Source organism: Stegodyphus dumicola, chromosome 8 (assembly GCF_044657685.1).
Source record: "Stegodyphus dumicola isolate Sdum_Otavi_A_Nest chromosome 8, ASM4465768v1".
NCBI lineage: Eukaryota > Metazoa > Arthropoda > Arachnida > Araneae > Eresidae > Stegodyphus > Stegodyphus dumicola.
Window position 1 is genome coordinate 71,151,054 of NC_140775.1, and position 19,606 is coordinate 71,170,659.

Sequence of the window (19,606 nt, forward strand, 5' to 3'; positions counted from 1 at the left end):
TTTACTTTTCTCAAGTTTCCTGTCTTAGAAACTCCAAGCAATGTTCCCTTAAGACACATGGTATATGCATAATTATGAATATCAAATCTATATTCCGTTTTTAATATACACAATGACATAAAAGGTTTTCTCTCATAGAGAAGAATTTGTGTAAGTATTAAAATAAGAAAGGCAGTGGAATTCAAGAGCAAGCAATATTTGCTTATGCCTCATATTCAAATTTAACATCATCATCCAATGGCTATTCCTAGAACAATGATTCTTAGAATCAATAAATATCTTACTATGTTATTCATAACTTATTCTTTATATAACTATTTATTCCTTAGGTTCGAAAAAGATTCTTAACTAGGTGAAGAACACGGGGAAAAGGCTGCCATAACGCAATGCAAAATGCAAAGTTCATGACATGCTCCAGCAGAATGGGAGGGGGGGAAGCGAGTATTGAGCAAACAGACGAGAAACTACTTAAAAGAATTTCGAGCAGCCATCTTGCGCGACGCTTTCCGCCAAGTCGCCTTTTTTCCTCCCTCCACAATTTCCTCCTCCCCTTCATGATAGAAGCTGCGAGGAAGAAACAAAGGGCTTTGGGCTATTGATCTTTGTTATCCGACCACCACTTTTAAATGCACGGTCACATGACCCGGCTAAGGTAGAGCGAGGTGATCACGTGATCAAACTGACCTGCCCTAACCAGTGGGCATATTTCCTCCAAGAATTTAAACTACCAATGCACAACATAAATAAAAACCCTTTACGCAAAAGTCGTTTAGTTCTAGAAAAAGCCAAGCAAATAATCTTGCGATATTTTCCCTCCTCCCATACTCTAGACACTAGAGAACACCCCCTTCCGCCCACTTTTTTTTTATCGATCTTCCTCCATGCGCACACGAGACGGGTTTTTTTTTCAAATATCCGCCCCCCCGGTAATCCACGATTCACAGTTAAAAGCAAAGCAAAGAAGCAGCAGAAGTGGCACAAAATATCGATCTTTTATATCGTTGTCTTTTATCGCCGGGCTGAAGACGCGCGCCAGACATTTTATTTGCCACGAATTCAGAGCTTTGGAAGGCACGCCTCGTACATGTACATTGCGCCGCAGGGGTTTTTTAGTAAGAGGTTAATAACAACGGCATGGCATTAGCATGTCGGAGGTGATAACGCAACGTTCTTAAAAAGAAAGGGAAAAAAATCTTGTTTTATTCAAGCATTATTTCTGGTTCGGCGATCTCCAAGTCATTTTTCTTTTTTCCCTTCTCCTTATGCACGATGCCCTACATTTCAACATTTGCTATTTTAAGCTGGCAGTAAATAAAACCTCAACTTGCACGAATCGCAGTTAAGGGTGACTATAATTGAGTCTTGCGCTATCTTTCAGATTTCGACTGATAGCTAACGTAGCTTGGAACATTTAATCCCGCAGCGATACAAAAACAGAAGTAATTTTCACTATTTTACAGCTCACAAGTGAAAGATTTAAACACTGCTATTCACACATTCATAAAAAACATAAAATAAAGAGTAGAACATTATTCTAAAAACTGTATTGTAATCATTAAAGCAGATCACTAAAGCTTTATATAAAAACTGAACATTCAGCGTTATCAAATAAAATATGCAACTACCAAAACATTCAGCAAGATAAATCATCTCTAAAATATAAATTGTATGTAAAGCTGTATAAACAAATTAACTCTGATATCACACATCCCTAAAATAAAAATTGTATGTAAAGCTGTATAAATAAAGTAACTCTGATTACAACTCGAAACAATTTTGCCGATACCAATTTTTTATTAAAACGATAATAAATAAGTGATGTAATGCAATATGTCATAATTCAAAACTAAAATGCTACTCTAAAACCATTTTAAATAGTTAATTAAATAAATAAATAAATGAAAAACTAATAATAATTTTTAACCGGTACTGATATGAAAGAGAAATTACTTATTTTAAATAAAAAGTCCTCCAGAAATTCTTAAAAAGGGGAATTACCCTCAATGGATAAATCTAAAATCAATAGGGCACAAATGCATTATTTACTTTTAACTTTAGCAAAGATTAAATTACTAATGAGCCGTAAGTTCAACATTTATGAACATCAGAGATGCCACAGAACTGCTAGACGTATTTTAGGATTCTCTTTCCTATGTCAGTGAAAGAGGAAATGTTCCATAATTGTCACATAAATTTATTTTCACTCTAATTCAAACATTTAAATTACTAATTTCACATCAAACATGCTGCTCAGAAAAATTGTTCACACTGTATCAAGATCGAAACTAGTCTCGTCTCAAGTAGCTGGCAAGCTTTATTTATGCGACTGTTTCTGACACATCTGAACTAAAAACTAATTAAAAAAAAAATCTAAAATAATACAGTTACAATAGGAAACGATGGAATACAAACTGGGTAATTTTTAGACAAGATTAATATAACTATTAAAAACAACCAGCAAAGATTAGGGTTCGAATATGAGTTCAACCGGGTTCGAATTTCGGTGAACGAGCTGACTGCATGGGGATTTTCATGGTTTCCACCGTATATGACGTGAACATGAGTTATTTTCTTTTTGAAGCCCTCTACGAAGGTACCCTCTCTTTAACTAAATAGTCTACACGTGGTTTGCCGTAGCCTTTTCATTTTGAAAAAATAAATAAATAAATAAATAAATGCTTTCAAAAACAGAAGGGGAGACCGGTGATATAAAAGTGGTAAAAAAATATTCTAATCAGCTTAAACTGACAGAAAACAGACGCACATACTGCTTTAACAGAAAAAGCAGAATATGATAAGGCAAAAAGGGATTACAATGAGACAGAAAAGCAGAATATGACTTTTTTATTCTACTTTTTTGACAGATTAAGGACAAAAGCATTGTCGTAATACGATTCCAATCGGTTTTAGCTCACAAATTCATTTCCGGCGCTACACAAAACGTTAAATGTTGCACAACACATCATATGCAAATCTAAATCAATATATAACAGAATTCCAGTTTTCCGGACTAACTGAAGTTAAAGCTAATCAGGGAACTGGTAAATCCGCATACACTATTTAATATTTTGGGATAATTAAACATGTATTTATCATAACGTAAGCGAAAGCATTCCATTTTCCCGTTTATCGTATTTTATTTCCATAAAGCTATTAAGTCAAAAAATATTTATATTTCCGTAAAAAGAACACAGCACGTGCTTTCATTGATAAAAACCAAACAGGGAAACCATTTTTTATTTGCATTAATATAAATCCATTTCTATTTCAACTAAATAAAAAAATTGAATGTGGCCACCACATGACCTTCCTCGTACGGCCAATTAAATTACACACTTTTTTTTTTTTTGTTGCACTTCAATTAAACTTATTTCGGCGAATTGTTGTAACTTAATTTATTGATCCCTCAAGGCAAGTTGAAAATGACATCAACAATTGCAAATTTTTTAAATTAAATATCTCGGTCAATTTTTGGCGTAGGGGGGGGCAAACATCATATACACTTGAATGCAAACTTAATAGAATTTACATATTACGCCGAATTTCTGAAAAACTAATGGGCAGATTTCAGTGAAATCCATTTACGAATATATATTTGTAACAAAGAAAAATATGTACCATCTAAAGGTCATTTCATGCACAGATGATTATCAGAAAAGCTCATTGTGCAAGAATGTCTGAAGTCTACATTGTGATATCAAACTGAAAAGGAGTCTAATATGGAGTATGGTCCCTCTGACAGCCACACATGTCGCGCGAGGTGACTCCTACAGCAAAACGGTTTTCGGACGGGGGGGGGGGAGTCGAGAGATGAAATTATCCTCCCAACAGCGTGCCAGACATACGGTTAAGCTCAAGAGATCTGACTGGCCAATCCATGTAGCGAATTTTCTCACTTTCCAAGTTATCATCAACTAGCTACGTGAACAAGAGTAATCATCCATTAACGCAGTACCAACTGTGCCTCTGAAAAATCGAACACACGGCTCTAAGATCTATTCTCTATACCTTGCAACTGTAGTAAGCGTTTGTCAAACATATGCAAGGATGTACGGCCGTCCAGCATTATACCAGCCCAAACCACTACACCTCTACCAACGTAATGACCCTTTTCCTTCATGTCAAAGGGACGGAATTGTATTCCAGGCTATCTCCACATACAGGTAGGGGGAAAATCAGCGTCCAGGCTGAAGCTCGACTCGTATGTAAAAAGCACGGTGCTTCGCTGAAGTCTGCTCCAAGGCACATGTTGTTTGCACCATGCTAAACGCACCCTTTTGTGTGCTGCAATCAGCGGGTCTTCTGGCATCTCTTAAAGCGTTCAGGTGATTGTAAACCGTGAAACCCAGTGACAGCCATACAGCTCATGTGACAGCTGTGAAGCTGTAGCAGTTCTGTGTCACCGCGCTGAAAGTGCCAAATAACGATCCTCATTCGTCGATGGAGATCTTGGTCACCTTGTCAGGTTTTCTTGATATGGATCCAGTGTCTTCAAACTGTCCCCACAAATTGAAGACGACACTGGTTACACTAAGTTATACATATACGCCTGCACTTGTGACTGGCTTACCTCCGATCTATCCACAATGCTCCATCTCACTTTTTCATCCATACGTGATGTTCCCCCTCCCGAGGGTTGACTCAGGAGAATTCCTGGGAAGTACTGGTTAGGATCAGTACCTAGGCAATTTCAATCACGGGGGTATATAATTTGACTCAGCAGGACAAGAACCCGAGTATTGTACTCAGGTTGTTTCAGGCTTGGCAGAGACCGTACTGGTACTGTATGTTCCTTCGGTTGGGGTGGGTCTAGATTGGAGATCGTCGACCAAGTCCCCGGGGTTTGGCCCCATTAACTTCTCGTGACGGGAACTGACAGAGTGGTCAGAGCGCACTTTACGGCGTTTGATTAGCCGATCGAGTGGTGTCCGGAGGCAAAATGACTAAGTTTAATTCATATCTATGATTTGTTCTGCCCAAAGCTTCGTATAAAGCCGGGCGGGGACTGCGCATATATATCAGGTTTTCTTTCATATATGCGGTTACTGACCCAGTCTCCTAATAGGTCAGTTAAGTTCTTGTAGTATTTTTCTTAAAGTAATTTTAACGTGCATTACCAGGTACCTTAGGGTACATAAAAATCAGACGGACGAAGACCTCTCGGATTTGGACAGGTCGTTCAGAGCAAAGAAATCACTTCCTTTACGTAAAGAAGATTTTATCAATTCCCCCCCCCTCCTCGAAGAAGCACAAGAAAGTGAAAGTTCAAAGAAAGAGGTCCCCTGGACCATAGATATCCAAACTCCGCATGGGTCCGCAAGTCGGACATGGGTCGGGGATCTATGTTTGTCTGCTGCGTCTGTCATGCATACGTTCGAGGCTAAACATTATATCGGATACCATATAAAATTTACCTAATTCATGCGAGAAAAACGTCGAATGTCCTTAAGGAGTTAAGAACACACAAATCGTCGAGTGACTGACTAGTAGAGTATTGCCGAAAATGCCACGAAGGGTGCGGCGTGACCGGCTCAGATGGAAATTTTTGCCAGTACGACGCATCACATGAAACTATCTTAACATGAGAAGCAGGTCTGGGCTTGGGATAACCCGAAATATCGCAGGAACAAATCGTCGAAAACACATCGCGTACTTACATATCCTCTCCACAGTCACAGCTCCGCAGACACGGATATGTACGCTTACGTATTCGACTCTGAATATTTGCGTAGTACGGTTTAATACTTTTCGTAAAAATAGACATAATTTACAAATTTTTTGCATACAAGTGTAATTTTATTTTCTTCATAATGAGTATAAACTTTTCTAAATACAAGTATAAGAACCAAGAGACCGTTATTTGTTCTTTTTTTTTTTTTTTCTTTTTTTTAATTTGATTTTGCCAAACATGGAATATGTTTGTCATTTAAAACACTTTTGTAACTGGATGTATATCACTACGACCAGCGATGGAGAAAATAAAGGTCGGGTAAAGTCTTTTAAGCAAAGGAAGGAGGGCGGTTATATATATAAGATATATAAGGCATAAAATACAACAGAAAATTTAGCCCCTTTCGTTCCTGCTTATAATTTGGCTATATTCCCGCCTTGGAATCTGTACTGCGCCACTTATGTCATTAGTTTCATTTGCAATGATCCGCAGTGCGTAAGCTCTTCTCCAATCACCACTCAAAACTGAAACAAAAGAGACGAGCCAATATATACACTCGTTTGCAAAAAAACCGAAGCACCACAATCGAAGTGGCTGTTTTTTGATGAAACTGAATATGTGTATAGCTTATACACAGATAATAATATGATAAACTAACTGATTATTGGCTTCCCTGCCTCGTTAGACTAAACAACATTACAGGTCCCCTATACCTTCAGAACAAGTCGTAGAGGTTCAACCTCCGCTATTGCCCCTCCAGGAGAGCGGCGCACCACCTGGCTTTTTGGTCAGGCAGCATTGGTCGTTTGATTTGCTACCTGCCAGTCACTCGGGCTGCCCGTCGCAGCGGGACATTGCCCAGCGAAACCGGGGACGCTACCGCTCCGGGCTACTAGAATCACGCCGCATTAGGATGTTCCAGACCCCGACGCCGGCCAATAAGTGACCTTTCCCAGGGCCTTCAGAACTACCAAGTTTATAAATTTTATACCCCTGTGGCCGAGACTACCTAGGTACAGATCCCAGCCAGTAGCTTCGCAGAGTTCTTTACGTCGACCCCAATCAAGGTCATGGTACCTGTTGAGTGTTCAAATTAGTAGTTGGTCGAACCGCCCCTAGCAGCAATGCATACTTGAATTCGTCGAGGCAAGGAGTGGTAGAGGTCCTCATGTCATCCTGCGACACATTCTGCCAGGCATTTATGGGTTGTCGCTCCAGATATGCTATATTTTGTGGTGCCCGAATCTGGCGGTCTACTATGTCACAGACATGCTCGATTGGTAAAAGGTCTGGTGACCTTGCTGGCCAAGGAAGAGTATCAACCACACGGAGACAGTCCAGAGATATGCGAGTGGTATTATCCTGTTGGAAAATGGCCCCAGGATGACGAGCCGTGAAGGGTAATGCAACCGGCCGCAGGATGATATCAATATATCGTTGAGCTGTCAAAGATGTACGCAAGATGACCAAAGATGACTTTCTGTCATAAGAAATAGCGCCCCACACCATTACACCAGGGGTTATGGCTGTATGCCTTTGTAAAACAAAGGCTAATTGGGACAGCTGGCCCCGTCCTCCCCAGACATGAAAACGGTGGTCATCTGCTTCAAGAGTGAAGCGGAATTCATCGCTGAATACTATACAATGTCAGTCTGATGGCAGCCATGATGATCGGCTGCGACACCACTTCAGACGACTCCGCCAATGTTGTGGGGGTTATAGGCAAACGTCTTAAAGGCCTCTGTGAGCGTAACCCCGCCTCAGACAAGCGCCGTGAGATGGTAGACGGTACCACGGGAGGTATATACGTGGCTGTAGTGCGTTGAATAGTCGACATTAATAATGTTGGGGCGGTTCGGGTCTGGCTAATAATTATCGTATCTTGTCTAGCATTTTGTGGTCCTTGGCCTTCCAGAGCTTTCATTTCGCCGGCAATTTCCTTGTAGCAACCATTGCTGCCAACATCTTTGCATAGCAGTGTATGTACGCTGCAGGTGGCGGTCTATTGCTCGATATGACCACCCAGGTTCACGCAACCCTCAATGCGACTACGTTCGAAGTCGTTTAGTTGTCTGTAAGGTCTTCGATATGGTCGTAATGGTATCTTTAGTTGCTTCTTTAAGGAATTGCAATTGCAGCAACAGAAAGAGATAAATTTTCTGCCTCTGTTACTGGTTTTATAATTTGCGAATTGCGCAGACTAATGCGCGCTGTGATCGCAATTCCTGTTCATTTGCCTTGAAACTTTGATCATTTGCATGTTCGATCAAGATGTTTTTGCATATAAATTTTCCGCCTATCTTACTGGTTTTATACTTTGCGAATTGCGCCCTACTAATGCGCGCTGTGATCGCATTCTTGTTCATTTGCCTTGAAACTTTGATCATTTGCGTGTTCGATCAAGATATTTTTGCATACCAAATTTCGTCACGATCGCAAAAGTCCTTCTTGGTGCTTCGATTTTTTTGAAAAAGAGTGTATCCCAGCTAACACGCACTTACTTTTTTCTCCCTTTCCTCGCCTAACTTCTGTCCGCTGCTTTGTAGCTTTCAAAAAATTTCAAATTGTTTAAAAATGCAATATATTTTATCTAACATTGAGAGGAGCTTACAACAGTTACTGGGAGGAGTTATGAAAATAGAGAAGATATATCCTCAAAAATTAATGATGTGTGATATAAGATATGTATCAAGAATGCTTAGGAATAAATTGCGTTGAACTCAGCATGTCTGTCTGCAAGACCATAATTATATCTCTGCTATAGTTCCAAGCTATCTATCCTCTAACATCGTCCTACCCACGAGTGAAAAATAATTTGTGTCTTTTGCCTTTGTGTGTCAAATGTCTCATCCAACAACAAATTATCAACAACAATCATTACATATACACTTTTCGTACCGCCGACTGCAATAAAAAAAGGGTGATGCATAATCAAATGTTACAGCAATCCCATATACAAAATTTCAACATTCTGCGGCTAATCGTTTATGAATGACAAGGAGATACATACGTTCAGACGTCACGAAAAAATCCCTTTTGAATCCACTTTACAATCCGTTTTGGAAAAAAAAAACAGTCCTCTATTCTGGCCCTACGTACAGACATCACGGGGAGGGGGATGAATTCGGGAACGATCAAAATGGACACTTCTGTTGAAAACTGATAACCGAAATTTCTCGCGATTACAATACTTTCTTTACTTCGTACAAGGAAGCAAAAATGGTATCAATCTATATTTGTTTAAAATAAAAAAATAAATAAAAAATAAATAAATAAAATTTAATAATAAAAAATTACATGATGTTTCCAATTCTCCCCTCTATAATAATAATAATAATAATAAATTAAAAAAAAACTCTAAATTATTTGCTTAAAACAAAACGCACTATCTATTTCTGTTTCCAACCAATATTAAGCTACAGCATCATTTCTTTATTGACATAAAATAATAACCAATGAATATTGTTTTAACTGATGTAAAGTAATAATAAAACATATCTTCAGATTAAATTCATAAAAAACTCAACACTGATTCAATATGATGCATACATATATATCAACCTCGACTGCAAAGAGGCCGTAATAACGAAGCAAAGACTTCAATGAGAATTCGTGTGTTATTTCCATACAATTTTTCATTTTCATTCAGAGTTTACGATACGAATATAGTGAAACGATTTCAGCAAATTATGCAAACAAATAATAATACTTATCGCGATGACCAAGTAATAACAAAGGTTAGGTAAAATCAGAATCGATGCCGGTATTTGTATCAAGGTCGCAGTACAACGGATACGAAATTAAATTTTTTGAAGAACCTGAGGTAACTATCAAATAACTCCATTTTGTGTTTAAGGCGAAATTTGAGCCATTGTAAATGTGTAATCTAAGACACAAAAATATATTATTACTAATTAAAAATACTATAATGAGCTTAATATTAAATGCTTATTTAATTCAGGATACTGAGTTATAGTTTGAATTGTATAATTTACTGAAGTTACACTTTGAAACACCTAATCATATTACATTTCTTTTATTTCTTTCATTTTCCTACTTTAAAATTTCTCTTTTTGTTTTGAAAATTTGAGGATTACAGATATAAATAACATTTCCCCTTTTTCTACCTCTCTCTCTCTCTCTCTTTTTTTTTTAATAGTCTCTTGGTGCTTAATATAACTAAGATGAATGATGCTTTTTAATAACTCTGGGGTGTTTATTATAATCGAGCTGAATGATAAGATTATGCATTCATATTAATGAATGAGAAAATTTAATGACACAAAATTCACATATAAATAATTTTGCAAGCTTAATGAATGGGTTAACGTGAAATGTGACAGTACTTAATACGTACGCTACTGATGTCCCACGTGATAAGATCAAAACACCACTCTGCAACAATTCAAAACTTTCTTGTGAGTTAAGATGAAACATTTTTTAATCTCAACTTTGAACCTAACGGATCTAACCTGCCATAAAAGCTTATTTGTTTTGTTATTTGAGAAATAAACTCCGATAATAAAGTATATGAAATAAAATCTAAAGAAAAATTTCACTTAATTAATGCAATGGAAAAATAATAATAATAAATACCTTTTGAAAAATGAAGGGGAAATATTTTAGCATAATTTCCTAACCGATAGTGAAATTCAACTCGCTTTACGAATGAAATTCTCTTTGTCACAAATTTTACTAACCCTTAAAATGCTAATTTCATTTGACTTGACTCCGTGTTGGTAAAATTGTAATGATTCCTACTGAGTTATTATTGCAGCTGTTATCCCAAAATACCGCTGATGGGAGACAAAGATTCTTTTTTAAATTGCTAAAAATGGCCAAAACGATATTGCCATACAAACTGAGTTTGAACTAGCGTGGTCTAGACTAGATGACAAACCAAAAATGTTAAGCTCGGTATCATATAAACCATATAAGTAAGAAAATATCAGAAATTAGAGATTGTTGATATTATTTGAATAAAGGAAATCACACAAGAAGGGAAGGAATGCCATCGTGGAGTATTTTCTACGGGATAGTGGCTCGTATTTATGTTACACATGGAGCAAACCACAAAAACCAGCCAGTCCGTTCGCTTGAATTCGAACCTACGTCGAACTGCTAGCATTCAGAAGTGATTCCCGCCAGGCAACTGATTGGACAGAAATTAGAGGCTGTGCATGCCTACAAATTGTTTGTCGGTTTTTGCTTTTATTGGGTTTCGAATTCGGGGTTCGCTGACCTGGATATTTTGAGCATTTTTAACACCGACTTTTTTCTCTTAGAAAAAGAAGTCCATTAAGGTGTTATTAAGTCATAGAGGAGGCGAAGTAACATCACCAACGTGCCCAATGTCTTTCAAAGATTATCGTATTCAAAGCTATTCTTAAATTTGCTATATTTCTTTAAAATATACGTCATGAACTCTCGCTGACTGATTAGACCATCACAAGAAGCATGCCTAAACGGTCTCGCGATTTGTAACACATCAATATTAAAAGTTCCTGAAACCAGTATACTAGTTATCTGATTTGTGAAGTTATTCGAATCAGCACATATGAACCAAAGATGCAGTATTAAATACCGCGCTGTAAAAATGCAAAATATAAAGCGATAGCAAATAAATATTTAATAAAAAAAAGGGAGAGGTTCTTCAGAAAAAGGATTTTTTTACCATAGAAAACTTAATTCAGACATTCAATAACATTTAACAGACATTCCATAAAAACACCCACAATTTTAGGCCTCAATATTTCGATTCACATAATAAATCTTCAGTAACAAAAAGTACGATAATAACGATGATCCTCCAATTCAATTACGAAATTTCTACATGCTTAAAATATCATCAATACCCGAAAAGGAAGCGTTATTTTTTCTTTTTCCTTTCTTTTAATTTTCAAGCACGAAGAATTTAAGCGAAACAAATAAGTATCTTTTTCCGTTTGTAAACCGTCATTACATTTCAACGCTTATGAACAACTTCCTCGTTTCCACTGGATGTAACGGGCTTTTGTATTACGCAATTTTGTTGATGAGTGCAACAAATTCTTTTCAGAATTTTTTAAACGGATAACAGATAATATTATATATATATATATATATATATATATATATATAAAAAAAAAAAAAAGCTGACCCGCGAAAATGGCGCCAACAAAAATCAAGGCACAACTACCGAAAACTGTAATAAAACCATTCTCTCGTTCTTTGCCTAAGTTACAAGAAAATATGCTTATAAATAAAATCGATGACATTCGGGCTAATCTTACGAAAAATTCTTCCTTTTCTTGAAAAACAAATATAAAGTTATATGCAAATAACTTTATTTTACAAGCGATACAAAACATTATACTGCGAAATCAATTTGCAGTCACTCTCATCGAAATACTTAATAAATAACATAAATAATTATAATAATAAAAAGGTCTGAAAGGTTTCAGATTTTAAATTACGTCCAAAAGAGCGTTTTTTTAACGTTTTGTGTGTTACATTTATTTATTAAATATCATGTAGTCTCACGCGCTGGAGATAAAAATGTTTTTTTCTGAACAACGTTGCCATTTCTCGCTTTGAAACCATTTAGTTTTTTAATAAAAAATTTGTTGATGTGTCACAAAATAAGAAATCGATAATAAAATAAATTTCAAATTCAAATTAGGGCTTCCACATGCCCAAATTCAATGGAAGATTACGTTAGTCAAATTTTGATGGCTCTAGGTACCGTTGCTTTATCACAATGCGAGAAACATATATACATTTATGGAGATTTTTCATTATTTAATTTCTTCAGATATTATAATACAGGGCGATAATATTAGGTGGCAACGATTTGAAAAGTGATATAGCCTTTTAAAGGTTTCAACGCAAAATCGCAAAACGAAAACAATAGTCCTTCAGGGCAAATTGCCTCTTTGGAAAATTAACACTATTTATTTTTTACCTCCCAAATTGCATACCGTAGGTATGGGAAATAATGTTTTCGGTTCAGAAATTCGACAGTAGTGAATGAAGACAAATTAGGGTTCCCACAACATATTTTACTGTTTTTACAATGACGTCTGTGTACTTGTGTGACGATGTTTTCGTTCATAGTAACTCTTATACAACACTTCCAAAAATTTCCATTTTCCGTATTTGAACTTTCTACATTCACATAATGAGTTGATAAGATTTTGGGGAAGTCGTACTTCACTCGAAATCTATAAAAGTATGTTTACACTAGCGGAAATCCCATAGAATGTTTTTACTATTTTTACAATGATGATGTTCTGTATATATGAGAAACGATTTTTTCGTCCACTATAACTCTTACATAAACTTCCAAAAAATTCTTTTTTCAATATTTAAGCTTTCAACATTCATTTTGGGTAAAATGGACGACGGCAAGTGATAGTTTACAAGTAGCCTATAACAGTCTTTAATGGACAACCGGAAGTGGTATTTTGCTTGAAGGCAATAACAGTTTTTAATGAAAAAATATTAAAAATAACTCAAAACGTTTCGATTTCAGCATGTAAGACTTTTATATCAGTGGGAACACATATTAGATTTCGCCAAAAATTGGTAAACCGAAAGTCATACTTTACTCGAAACTTTGCAACAGACTAGTAAAAAAAATAAATTATGAGATTCAACAGTTCTCAAATTTGGTATGTGATTAAGAACAACATATTACATTTATAAGCATTAAATATATTCCTGGGATTATGCTTGAGAAAAGGCTCATTATGAAGCCGAGTTCTCATCATGAAACAAATGTATCAACCTTAATCTTCAATTTTGTGTTCGTTTCACTTTTGCGCCGAATCGATTTCCAAATAAAAAGATGCTGTCACCAAATGTAATTGCTGAGTATTATTTTTAAAGAAATAAAACAGAAAATAAAAATAATATAGCGAATGCACAAAGTAATGTGTAACCCTACTTAACAATCGGTCGGAAATTCTGAAGATACGCTGCTTTTGAGAATTTTGTGATCGTTAAGTCGTTGATTTTTAAATCAGAAACACTATTTCAGAAGTCAAACAACAAAAATCAGCGTTATACCTACAAAATTTTCACAGGACTAGTTTCGATGGTTTTACCGAACCATCATCTTCAGCTGCAAAACCGCAAATGAAAACATTGCGGTTTTGCAGCTGAAGATGATGGTTCGGTAAAACCATCGAAAGTAGTCCTGTGAAAATTTTGTAGGTATAACGCTGATTTTTGTTGTTTGACTTCTGAATTAGTATTTATTCGGCGTGTTATTGTGTCTTAATTACAGAAACACTATATAAGCAGTGGATGCTTCCAAGCCGGTATAGAGGTTGTTGACCCTGTCGTAGCGATGGGCGTGGGTTCGATTCCCGGAGCAGGCATGGCTGTAATTGTGCGTCCCTTCATAGGAGGCAATGATGGCCACATATTTGTTACTTCCATAATGAAATGGCCACCACTTCCGGCCTTTGTAGTGGCTCCAGGCTATTGGTTATTAAATAAAGCGACCGGCCATTAATACCGGAAGTGATACTTTGTCTCAATATTGGTGGAGGGGATGGAGATTTTAAGCACAAATCATTAAATACAACTGAATCACCTTTTTGTATAGTGCTGAGATTACTTTGATATTGCAACAAAAAATGAGGAACGGCTACATAAATAATAATTAAATAAATTAAGGAAATTCTAAATGGTAAAACATGTTACAAAATTATTTATTTTTGCACCTTTATTATTTTAAATTCGATCTGAAACAAACCATTCTTACTAAAACCAGTGAACGTATGTCAGCAAACGGGCTGGCTGCATAGGCGTTTCTGTAGTTTTCCCTATGTGCTACCTAAATACGAGTCAGTTTCCTTAGAAAATCCCTCATGAAGGCTTCCTTCCCTTACGCAGATAGTCTTTGGTTGTTTTGAGCATTTAAATCCATTCATGTTTATATAACCACGAAACCAATAAAACAATATTTTTTATTCTCAACATAACGGCATTTATGACCTGCATAATAACTTACGTACCACAAAAAGTATAAACACGTATTTTTCTTTGCTTTTATTAAATATTAAAATAAATATGGCGTGAAAACGCGGCGTAAAGTTGACTGCACTCTATGAATTGGCGATTTTACAATCCCAATTTTTAATCTGACGTAACTGGCATCTACCGTTTCAGCCGGGAATTCAGTTATCCTAAGAATGATAGCATCGGTGTATATAACCTCAGACTTTTTACAATACAGACTTGTCAATGTAACTTAAAAAGAAGGCGAGAAAATAAGTAGTGAATATGAATCAGCAATATATAAGGAAACAATTGCAACTGCCGGCCAACCGGTATAGTGTCGCTGACTGCTGTGCGGAAGGGCCCGGTTTCGAATCCCGGAGAAGGCATGGATGCTTGTAAATGTATAGTGTCGATGCAGCATGGCGGCATTCTAAATATGCGGCGAGCCGAAAGTCCTCTCGTGTGGTTTGGTGGAAGGGGAGAAGGGGGAGACCCTCGGATCCCCCCACAGTGCTCTCCATCAAAATTAGGGGCGGAAGTGAGGAAAATCGCACTGTCACCTGAATGGAGCTCAAGGCTGTTGCCAACGGCAGGCGTATTCTAGCGCTCCTTGCCACGAGGTATTTTGTGGGCTTGAGCTGACTACGTCAGACAAGTGAGCATCAACACAATTGCAACTATTATTAAGTACAAAAACATATTTCTAAGAGTTCATCAAAACCCAGCGCTTTCGAAATCAACAATAATGAACGAATATTTAAGATACAAGACATGAAATAACTATCTGTAATAATTTTCGCACAGCCTATGAGTTCAACAGTTGAAATTTTTAATTAGTTCAAATTTTGAAGATCCATGGAATTGTATTGAATGAAGCACTGATAATGTGGTTTAGGGAATTTGAATGATTTGCCCTAATTATTAATAGTAGTTTTATTGTACTTTTCTCTCGTAATTCATACAAGATCGTACATTCTTCTTTTGTCTTAAGTATTATCTAACTTTAAGCTGCACACTTTTTCGCTACATCAATATGCCTATTGAACACAGATGTATTAGTTGAATGAATACGGCGATTTAATGATCATTATAACGGGAAAATAATTAATTTAAATGACTGCATTTAATTTTTTCATTAACTATAGCCACTCTTGAAATTTCATTGACATTTTCATCTCAAATATCACACGTTCCATAAAGAAATATATTTAGAGCTAAGGATCCAAAAGTAAGTTAAAATTTCTTCTTCAGCATTATATTTCATTAAAAAAAAAGGGGGGGGGAGGAATTTTAGTAGAAATTTCTAAAGCTGCTGTTTGATATGAAAAATACCACATTCAAAGACGTCTGCGCTAGCTAGCAGAATTAATTTGTACATATTAATTTAAGTGCACATATTAATATGTATTTTCAGTTGTATTGTCTCAGTGATATGTAAGTACTGCGAGAATAAATATTTATTAACATAAGTGAAGAATATTTCTTAAAGAAAGTAAAGGTAATAATTCTTAGAGAAAGTAAAGGTAAAATTTCAGAAATTTGATTAACTAGAATTATTACCTAGAATTTAACAAATTATTGCCTTAATGTACGTTAAGCCTAAACTGAATGCGGAAGCTCGCCAAAACTGAAGGTAGAAAGGTACGTGCATTTGTAAACTGTTTATATTATGTTTAAGTATTAAACGGAAAGAACTTAAGTAAAATGATTGTATTATTATTTGAAAATTGAAGTCTAAGATGGCTTATTTGGCAAGGGGCAAGAAATGTAACTTAAAAGAACTTGCTTTGGAAATGGATGTAGATGTCCCTTCTGATATTAAAATTGTAGGCTTAAGAGATATGATTTTGAATAGTTAACTTCGTTATAGTAAGAACTATAACGAAGACTTTACTAAACAAATGCTAGATAGAATTATAAATCATCGCTTAGAAAGGTAAAAAGATAGAAATTTTGAAAAGCAAAGAACATTTGAACTCAAAAAGGAAAAGATGGAAATTTTAGAAAAAGATAAGCAAAGAACATTTGAACTCGAAAAATTGAAAATAGAAACGGAAATCAGAAGTAGTAATATAAATGAATCTCTTCCTTAGTAAAAGTAATATTTGTGATATGAGTAAATTAATGCATAAGTATGATTTTAATAAAGGTGATATAAGTTTTTATGTAGTCTTATTTGAGAGATAGGCACGACGGATTGAGTTAAAAGAACAAAATTGGGTTTCTCAGCTGTTGGGTCTATTGCCTTATGAAATAACTCAATTAATTGTCCGTGAGTCTGAAGAAAAAGCTAACGACTATAAGCACGTTAAGCAACTGTTATTGAGAAAATTTAAGTTAAGCCCTGAACAGTTTCGGCAAAAGTTCGTTGATCATATTAAAACGTTGCGTAGTACGTGGAGAGACTTCGTTTGAATTAAAAAATTATTTTGAAGAGTGGCTTGCTGGATTAAATATAACAGATTTTGACTCTTTAAAACAGCTTGTTATTACGGATCAATTAAAGAAAGGAATCCCCGCTGCTATACGAGATAATTTCATTGATGATTGGTCTAAATTCATTAACCCTTAAGATTTGGCGGAAAAACTAGATGAATATGAAAATATTCGGGCATGGATAAAAGTACTTTAAGTAGAAAATAAAACCTTTAGCCTAAATTTGGTTCTAAATTTTATGAGGGATCCTATAATCAGTACTGAAGACCCAGCAATGTTAACGATTCTCTGCAGACAAATGGTAATTTCAAAGTGGGTTTTAAAAACAGTTTTGATAATAAATACAATTTGAGAGATTAAATTTTATAAAATAGACGATAGCAAAAGGAAATAGACCTCTAGAAGATGTAAATACATCTGTAAAGCAATCTAAGATAAATGAAAGAATAGACAGATCTCCTAAAGAATATATTTTCTCGAGTGGCAACAATTGAACGGTAATTTTTTTCTGAAGTGCGCATATTAATTTGTATTTTCAGTTGTTGTATCCTCTCAGTAACTGAAAATACAAAATTACTCTATGGCACTACTCTGTTGTTGCCACTCGAGAAAATATATTCTAAAAAAAAAAAAAAAAAAAAAAAAAAAAAAAAAAAAAAAAACGTTTACATTCGGGCATCCTGACTTTGTTGCGACCTCGGAACATTAAGAACTTATACTTAAAAAATTAAATCTGTAATATTAAAATTTATAGCTCGAAAGTCTTTAACTGTCATATAGATTCACCGTCGTTTTCTATTCCTTTTCCGTGTTCTAGTTTCAGTAATATGTGGCGTGTTGTTATTGTTATCCCTAGCAAGATTGATGTCATCACCATCCTCCTTCTCTGATTCAGCTTGACACTGCCATGACTTTAATTGGCTCACATAAGCTGTCGTACTAAAGAAACGTCCTTTCACCTTCTCTTCTAATTGAGTCACTCTATAAGTATCACTTAGTAAAAACTTCTGTAACTATCAAAGGTCCTCGATACTTTTGTTGTGTTTTGGTTGATTCTCCCGTTGATTTAGGTACTCTTCTCATAACTGCTATTTCTCCTCGTTCGAATGTTAAAGAACTGCTTTTCTTCTTGTCATAATTTGCTTTCTTTTTTATCTGCATATTTTCAATTCTCTTTCTAGCTTCATTCTGTAAGATTACTGGATTCTCCCATTCATTTGCGTCTACATTTGTAATCATCCTCATCAATCCGTCGTTAAATTTTGGTGAATAACCGTGAAGCATTTTGAAAAGAGTTTTATTTGTAGTCTTATTTATCATATTGTTTAGATTTCTTTCGCATTCCTTAATCCATTTGTCCCAGTCCCTATGATTCGTATTTTTTATACTCGTTTTAATCGTAGCTAAAATTGTTCGATTTGCTCTTTCCGCATTCAATTACCACTTGGATGTTGAGCGTATGACTGATTCCATTATTTTGACAATACTCTCGAAATTCCTTCGCTAAGAAACATGTTCCTCTATAGCTGATATTTTTTTCTTGCAACCCAAAATCATCTAAAAACTCTTCAATGCAACTAACACATACTTGGTTGCAGTACTTTTCATAAGATATAAGCGTGTAAAGCTTGTAAAATTATCAATTATTACAAATAATTCTGTATTTCCTCTTGAACTTTTTACGAATGGTCCTAAATGATCTATATATATGATTGCGAAAGGTCTTCGACCAGGTCTAATTGGATACAGTACTCCTTGTTTTTTACCACTAGGCACTTTATTTACTAGGCATTCGAAAGACATCGATCAGTTTCTTGGGAAGCCTTAAGTTTAATTCGCGGAGTGTTGATGTCATTTTGCAACTGTGAAAATGGACAATCATTAACATAGCGTATGTGCAAGGTATTACCTATCTTGGCGTATGCAATATGTGGTATATCAATCCATGTTCGACCAACTAATAACACATATTATATCGTTTCATTCCTTTAAACCAGTGTGACTCCTTGATTTTGGCAACAGTTGTAACTGCTGAAAAATATCCCAAAAGATCGTGAAATTTTACTACAATACCTTTTCTCATCGACTTAGGTATGACATATAACAATTTCTCCTTTTCCTAATTTTTTACTTTACGAAACAATCGATTATTCTTCAAGACGTAATTTTCAGTTACATATTTCTCTGCACTCGTTCTATCATTTATCTTTTTCTTTAAAATGTCTATTAATTTGCGTAATTCTGGAAATGAATGCTGAATCATAAGAATTTGTTCATCTATCGTTAGCGTTAAACAAACTTCCAAGTTGTTTTCAATTATAGAGTCTAAAGTTTCTACTGGCTGATCGACTGGATATTGGCTCAATGCATCTACGTGACTCATTTTTTACCTTGCCTGTGCTTTATTTCAAGACTATTCCTGGATCAGATTACTCCACCTTGCTATCTGAGGAGTTGAATTTTTCTTCGCATTTAAATAAACTAAAGCTTGACAGTCTGTAATTACCG

The 19,606-nt window shown here is 35.6% G+C and overlaps 1 protein-coding gene across 3 annotated transcripts in view; it reads right to left on the reverse strand.

The window, feature by feature from the left end:
- LOC118192109 (transcriptional repressor p66-beta-like) overlaps window positions 1–19,606 on the reverse strand; it is a 132,236-nt gene that overhangs the window by 25,790 nt on the left and 86,840 nt on the right. The window contains exon 1 of one of the 3 annotated variants that reach the window (XM_035363345.2): window positions 285–911. The exons of the other annotated variants lie outside the window; for them this stretch is intronic. Coding sequence (XP_035219236.1) covers window positions 285–296 — 12 coding nt within the window. The 5' untranslated portion in view covers window positions 297–911. Of the gene's footprint in view, window positions 1–284; window positions 912–19,606 lie in introns of those variants that run through there. 3 annotated transcript variants of the gene reach the window in all.